This window comes from Oryx dammah, unplaced genomic scaffold, assembly GCF_014754425.2.
Source record: "Oryx dammah isolate SB20612 unplaced genomic scaffold, SCBI_Odam_1.1 HiC_scaffold_2, whole genome shotgun sequence".
NCBI lineage: Eukaryota > Metazoa > Chordata > Mammalia > Artiodactyla > Bovidae > Oryx > Oryx dammah.
The window spans coordinates 21,840,729-21,848,468 of record NW_024070186.1 but is presented as its reverse complement, the minus strand read 5'-3'; the positions used below and the strand labels follow the sequence as shown (position 1 = coordinate 21,848,468).

Genomic DNA, 7,740 nt, shown 5'->3' with positions numbered 1-7,740 from the left:
AGCAACAAATGTCCCCTAGAAAACTCCAGAGATGAAGGTTGCTTCTCACCTTTCTCTCTGAATGAAACACACACACACACACACAAACTTGTTCCCTAACATCTGGGTTATAATCCCAAGTGAACATTCATTGAACAGCCCTAAAAGAACAGACCACCTGGCTGCAGCACAGCAGAAGCAGCTTGGTGAGACCTCAGTTACCCAGAATGCTAGGACCTGGTTGGGAGGTGAAACCTCAGTTACCCAGAATGCTAGGACCCGGTTGGGAGGTGAAACCTCAGTTACCCAGAATGCTAGGACCCGGTTGGGAGAGCGTCAAACACCTGGCACCTGCTCCTTGTTCTCACCCACTCACAAATTATCTGTGTGCCTTAACAGGTCAGGTGAATGCAGAGGCAAATGGGAGGTCTCCCTCCTGTCCTCTGGGAGCTCATTGTCCAGATATATCTACTTGCCAGGGCAAGGAGTGGTGTCGTCAGCCCAGAGATCCCAAGGTCCAGGGATCCAGGGATCCATCCTGGAGATGGAGGAGCTGACATTCAGGGCCTCGTTCCTCTTCTCTCCCACGGGGCACTAGGTTTAGGATACAGTGATGCTTAGGAGCGGTTGCAGTAGGGTGCTCCTTTTATCGGTGCTCCTCTCCAGTCGGGCATGTCTGCGGGTGGGTTGGCGGGGGGGCACCTATAACTCTACAGAGAGGCCCAAGAGGAGGGATCTGGAGAGAAGAGAGGAGGGGAGGGAGGGCCAGACACGCGTACAGACGCCAGTAGAGCCGGTCTGCGCCCACCCGGTCCACCACACCCTGGCTCACCCTCTCGGATGGCTGGGCGGTGTGTATCAGTGTCGCAGGGGGAGAAAGAAGGGGTAATATCTAGGTTTAATTAACAAATATCCCTTGACAATTTCACGTCATTTTCTGCATTCAAAAGAGAGGTGGAGTGGGGAAGACAGACGCAGTGGGGCAATGAGAGAGGGTCCGATTCGGTAGCCTCTTCAAGGCACGGCGGGGCGACCCTCTCTCACCCGAGTGCGGGCTCCGGGTGGGTGGACTGACGCCCCTCAGCCCCGCAGCGCCGCGGGCCCCGCATGACATCAGAGGCTAGGGAACGCGCAGAGCGCAGGCGCGGGCGGAGAAGCAAGGCGGGAGGGGGGCCGACTGGTGCGGCTCGGGAGAGCGCTCCTCCGCCCCGCGCGCCTGAGCCCCGCTCCGCCCGATCCTCGCAGTCTGCGCCGCGCCTCGGGCGTCCAGAGCGCGCCGCATCAAGCGCCGCCTGCGGCCGCCCAGCCCCATCCTTCCTCCTCCTCCTCCTCCTTATCTTTCTCCTCCTCCTCCGCCACCGGACACGCAGCCGCAGGCCGGGGCCGGGACGCAGCTGGGGACTCAGGGACGCGCGCTGCCAGCCCTTCCCCCTCCGGCTCCCGCACCGCCGGCCGCCTCCCCTCGCCCTCCTCCTCTCCCCTCCCTGCTCCTTCGCTTCTCCTCCTCCTCCTCTCCCAGCCCCAGCTGCCAGCACCATGTCCGCAGGGGGAGATTTTGGGAACCCACTGAGAAAATTCAAGTTGGTCTTCCTGGGGGAGCAGAGCGGTAAGTACCCCGCTTATTCCCCGGGTTTGGAGTCGAGCCCACCCCCGCCGCCAAATCATCCACCCAACTGGGACCCCCGACCTCGGCTCGAAAAGGCCCCTCGGGGCCCGGGTAGAGGAGAGGTTTGGGGATGGAGAGGTCGTGGCCGGCTCGGAGGGGCCGGCCGGGGAGGCTCCAAGGGTAAGGGACGACGAGGCGCTGGGGCCAGAGGTGGGGGTGAGGGTGGGATCTGGGGTGGGGGCTCGGGGTGCGGCGCGCCGGGGACACGGGAGGGCGGCGGCTCGCTCGGCGGCGCCGGCCGCGGGCGTGAAGGCTCCGGGCTCGCTGGCTCGCTCGCACTGCGGCACCGGCTGCGGGCGACCGCGCAGGTGGCGGGGCGCCGATGAGGGTCGCAGGGAGGGCGATTGCACCTCTTTAGAGAACGAGACGGCACTGGCGTCTGGCCGCTCCCCAAACCGCAGCACCGGAGGGGCTCCCTGGGGCCCCTGAGGGGAACCGTAATTGCGGACACGTCCAGGCCCTGGGGCAGACGGCCGCGGGGAGAAGACCGACATCTGTCTCTTCTGAAAAGAGCGGGTGCGGATCGTGGGGGAACAGGGCGCCCACCTCCCCTGACTTACGTCCGACTGGGCACCGAACGTTCTAGACCCGTTGCCCTTCGCTGCTGTGTATTAGCCGCTTTGAGGCTCAGGGGTCTGAGCGATGACAGCAGGGGTTCCCCAGTGCAGGGCAGATTTGGGGGATGGTACCGGGGTGCCTTGCACCAAGAGCCGCGAAGCCCGGCGCTGGGCAGAGAAAGGACCAGGCGACACGCCCTGCCTGGCTTCCCAGCACCCCTCCCAAGAGCGTTCTCGGCGGATTCTTCCAACCCCCACCTCCCAGCTCACCGCCCTTCTTGGGGGAGGGGAGGCCACCGTGGCAGCGGGCCAGGGGCCAGGGAGACGGGGAGACAAACGGCTTTCCTGCTGTCTGGTAGCTCCCCCGGGGAAAGCATCTCTGAAAGCCAGGTTAGTCCTGAGGAGGGAAAACCAGACTGAAGAGCTTGGAGCCTCTGACACTTGTAGGAAGGAATGGTTCTCAGAGCATCCCTGCAGAGGCCTCTCACCTGAGGCTGCGGGGAGACAGGCTGGGCTCTGACCTGCTCTGGGAGAAGGCTGTGTCTGGAGGCAGGACCACCAGCTCTAGCTCTACAAACCAGTCCAGTTCACTTGGTCTAGTGCCTGTCTGTACAAGGGGCTGCAACACACACAACCTTGGGAGGACCTGGTGAGCTCCAGGTGCTGCTGTGATGTGTGTGTACATATTGGTTGTGGAGGTCACATGACAGTCCCCTGCCTGCCGCTGCTCATTAGCTGGGATGCAGGGATAGCTCAGAGAAGGGTGTCAGAAGGTGGCCAAGCTCTGACATGGGTTTTAGGGCCAAGCTGGGCATTTCTGAGCAAGATGAACTCAGCCAGCCAGCCCTGTGTCCTGGACTCTTGAGTTTCTGATCTTAGTAGATTCCAGTTTCACAAAACTAACTTTTTCTTGTGCCTAAAGGGATTTGGGAGTAGAGGGATTGGTCTTCACATTACAGTGCTAATCCAACCAGTGCTAGAGCCCTGGGAGTTGAATTCTTAGCTGTGTTCCCTTGAGGAGATTTCGAAGCCTCTCTGAGCCTTAGTTTCTGTCTCTGTAAGATGGTTGCCTGAGGGTCGTTTTCGTACCCCTTCATGTTTCCTCAGTGTCTCTCAAAGGGCTGGACCCTGAGAGGTTGTCAGTAAACACAGTTTTATTCCAAGTTTGAATATGCTTCAGTGAAGGACCAGGGGTTTGATGAGGAGAATGCATCTGGTGTGTTTGAGTAAAAACTCTGGGCTCCCTCAGAACCTCTGATGGGCTAAGGCCCCTGATGAGCTCTGCAAACCACTTTTGCACCTAAAATCACAGAAACAAGAGCTGAAGCCCTCAGAGAGTGAGCCCCCATGTTTATAAGGGAAGCCCAGCATGTTTATAAGGGAAGTTTGAACCCCAGGATAGGGTGTGGACCCAGAGGTCTATTGTGAGTTGCTAACACTTCTGGGATTGAAACTCGTGTCTCCTGTTCCCGGTCACTAACATGCCATTGGGAAATGAGGTGACCTTGAATTGGGAAAGCCAAGAATTGGGAATCTTTAATATAGGAGGTGGTGGTTACCAAACTCTGGCCAGGATTATGGCTGGGTTCGGTGACCTGGTGGGAATGCCAGGCTAGTCGTTTGGGATCATGGTTTCTGAGCCCTTTGAACATGGTCATTAGGGGAAAAGGCACTGCCATTAGCCACATTGATTCTTTCTGGCAGGGAGCTCTAAGGCCCTGAAGACTCCTCCCACTTTGTTATGTCATTAGTGGGTTATTTACCTTCAATTTTACAGAGCTTTGGGGTCCCCGAGTTATGCAGGGGACATGTGCAGCCCTGAGCCTGGTAAAACAGAAAAATCACCACCACAACCATGACTTCCATCTTGCCTGCAAGCACTTTTACACATGTTGGTCCTTTGTGCCCATATCCTCCACAGCCTGTATAGTGGAGGGAGCTGCTGAATTCCGGCCATCACCTCCACCCTGGGTCTCCCTCCCTGTGTGACGTTGGAGGTACCTCCCCTTCTATACATGGGGAACTCAGGTCTGCTGAGCACAGCAGAGACTTCTAGAACAGCAGTGGGCTGGCCTGTATAAGCGAGCCTCCTGGAAACGGGCCAGGGGAAGGAAGTGGAGGGCTATGGCCTTCTCTTGTTTCCTGTATCTGGCATAATGGTGGCATCTCTCTAGGCCATTGGGCAAGGACAGCTGGGTCCCAGAGAGGAGTGCCCACCCTGGAGCCCAGTGATGAGGAGGGTGCCCTGAACCAGATAATACCAGGGGCCTGGGGCCTTCAGAGATATACCGGGGACCAGGTTATGTTGGGACACCTCAAGGAGCCAGTCTAGAGAGAATACCTCTAGTCTATGAGAGAGCACCCCCTCCAGGTGCAGAATGATTGCTTGCCCTGGATTGTGGAATACAGGACTGGCCAGTGTCAGCTTGGCAGGGGAAGGGATTGTGCAGAGAGTGTTGTAGACCCAGGATGAAGGGTTTCCTTGCAGTGGGGAGGCCAAACAATCCTCTTGGGGCTCAGATGGCTCTCTAAGCCTGCTGGCCTTGCTGTCATGCCAGTGGCAGTGGTTGAGGAGAGGGGGTGATGCACACCAGTCCTGACTTGGGCACCTGGTGGCATCCAGAGAAGGGAGGCATGAGCAGATATCTGAGGATGGAGCTCGCCTCAGGGACACAGCCCTGCTTCTGAGTTCTGCTGGCATTCTATGGGGGCTCTGGCTTCACGCAGGGCTTCTCCAAGTGTGTGCGGCCTGGAGGAGGAAGTGTGCGGTATCTGCTGCACGCCGGCCTCTGCTAATCTCCCTTCCCCGAGACTCCTCCAGCCAGAGCAGGAAGATGACTGGACCCAAGTTTGGTCTGCTTCCCCAGGCTGAGGCCAGCAGGCCAGCTGCCCCCTCTGACTAGGTGCCCCCCATGCCCCTTGGCAGAGGCACTGCTGGAGGTGCCATCCACACACTGGTCACTGAGTGGTGTCCCTGGACTCGTGCCGCACAGTGACCCTGCAGGCAGCGTTGTTGTTTAGTCATTTGCTCAACCATCCCTCTCTCCCTCCCCGACCCATGTCTCCCTTCCTCCTCCCACATCCATTTATTCATTCAGTCAGACCTTTGAGTGGATCCCTGCCTCATGGAGCTTATAGTCCACTGGGGAGTGCAGATGTGTGCAGGTATTCATTCCAGTAAAGGTCTGCAAGAGCCGTGATGAGGGAGGAACAGCTGCTGTGGAAGCACGTAGCAGGGTGTCCTACCCACCTTCGGGGGGCAGGTGACCACGGTGCTTTCTAAAGGCTTCAGAGGAGAAGAGGAGGAGATGCTTCCACAGGCAGCGTGCTGGGCTGAGCGCAGGGAGTAGGTCTCACAAGGGGCCCATCCTCTCTAGGAAGCTTTGTTCATTCTTCTCCCCACTTTGTAGAAGAAGTGTGTGGGGTGGGGAGCAGGAGGCTGAAGGTGACCCTCAGGCTTGCTACTGCTGAGAAGGAAGGAGCTGTCCATCCACTTACATCCCAGTCCTCACTGCTGGCTCCCTCCCTGCCCATGGCTGGGCCCACTCTGGACCCCTGCCTTCTCACCATGAACACTGCCACAGCCACCCTGGAAGCCTGCCACTGGCCTGGTGACTGTGCCTAACCCCAGAGGTTTGCTCCTCCCAGACCCGCTGGCCCTGCTGTGCCCAGTCTAGCTGGGCACTTGCCATGGCAGAGCTTTGCTTTTTTTGAACATTTTTAAAAACAATCATATGCTGCCCCGGGACCTCCGTTGTGTTGATTATTTAGGATTTTAAGATGTTTACTAACTTTTATTAGGTATAAAAACCCCACCTGAATTTTAAGCCCCTTAAGAGCAAATTTCAGCACCTAAGATCTAGTCACCTTTCCCACCTGTCCAACTGCAGGAGGTTTGTACTTACTAAATATCTCATTTGAAAATGATGAGAGATCTTTGCTGTGTGGGATTTGCTGGTGGCCCATCAGTACATTGAAAGTGAAAGGAGTCAAGGCGGCTTTGAAATAAGGTTCTTCCTCCTGACACCTGCCACTTTGTCAAGCCAGCGGATTTTTATCCACAGCACTTGAATCTTCATAGAAGACTGGCTCATTTATCCTTGGTTGTGCTCAACTCACCCTTCATCTAATGGAACCTGAATTTCTTAGGGTACCCCCATTGCTACCACCATCTGAAGAACTGTGAGAGAGCAGCAAGGCCCCCAGAAATGGGGCAGAAGGGGCACATCCAGCTCTCTATGAGATCCAGTTTGAGTCACCAGGAGACTCCGTGCCTCAGCTTCTTGGTCCTGCTTTTTCTCTTACCAAGTTTTCTCCCTGCTTTAGTGGCTGGGTAAGAGAGGGAACCTTGGATGTTGGATACAGACCCAGAACCTTTGCTTTATTTGTTTAAACAACTGGGTATATAAGGTCAGACACACACAGACAGACACCAAGACAAGAGTTAACCTGTACTCAGCATAAGAAACAGAGCTTCCGGTGTAGATCAGTGGGTAAAGAATCTGCCAGTCATGCTGGAGCCCTGGGTCCGATTCCTGGGTCAGGAAGATTCCCTAGAGAAGGAAATGGCAACCCACTCCAATATTCTTGCCTAGACAATCCCATGGACAGAGGAGCCTGGCAGGCTACAGTCCGTAGGGTTGCAAGAGTCAGATACAACTTAGTGTGTGCTTTCTTCTTCTTTCTGGCATAAGAAAAAAGTGATATCCTCAGTGCTGATGATAAATGCTCAAGAACCAGCCGGAAGAGAAACAAGAAACTGTGAGAACTGGTTTTGGTGGTGCAGGTGTAACGATAATTACATGGTCTGATTATCATTATCATTTGTAGCCTCCAAATTATAATGAATACCATTAAAATATAACAACCTCATTGTCCTTTTGTTACTTATTACATCTCTAAAATTAGCCCATGAATAGTTATCCTTATAACTGTTATCTTGACATTGCAAGTTCGCCCAGGGCAGGCCTGAGGGTGGTACCATCTGTGTCCCATCCAGGCTGCAGAATGTCCCTGTCTTCCCCACCGTGTCTTCCACTGTTGCGGAATGAATGAGCCATTGAATGTGTAGGGCTGTCTGGTCTCAGTGTAAATAATTTAGAGAAACAGATGGACAGCTGCACTGCAGAAGGTGAGGAAAGGTTAGGTCGAAGTGCAGAATTCATAAACGTCGGGAGTGGACTGCTGTGCTGGGCATTTCTTCAACTGTCTGTGTGTCTGCATCATTTTCTGTTTCTCACTACAGAGAAGATGGCGGAGGTTGCCAGGGAGAAGTACCCCATGCACCCTGAGATGGCCAGCTTTTGTTAGATCCCGAAAGACAGGCTGCCAGGAAATCAGGCTGTAGGCAGGGCTAGGCACTTAAGCCCTGAGGGGACTGTGAGGATGAGAAAGCCAGTTTTTGCTTCCTGGAACAGGGCAGGGAAGAATGAAGGTTCCTAATGCCAGAGGACTCCTAAGAGAGCTTCTAATACCAAACTTGACATTTCCAATTCCCTTTATTATTTCGGTAACTTTGGCCCTGAACTAAGTGAGATC

General features: G+C 55.4%; 1 protein-coding gene across 1 annotated transcript in view; it reads left to right on the top strand.

Moving 5' to 3' along the window:
* Window positions 1-1,185: 1,185 nt before the first annotated feature.
* RAB6B (RAB6B, member RAS oncogene family) overlaps window positions 1,186-7,740 on the top strand; it is a 57,363-nt gene continuing 50,808 nt past the window's right edge. The window contains exon 1 of the mRNA XM_040232785.1: window positions 1,186-1,585. Coding sequence (XP_040088719.1) covers window positions 1,516-1,585 — 70 coding nt within the window. The 5' untranslated portion in view covers window positions 1,186-1,515. The remainder of the gene's footprint in view (window positions 1,586-7,740) is intronic.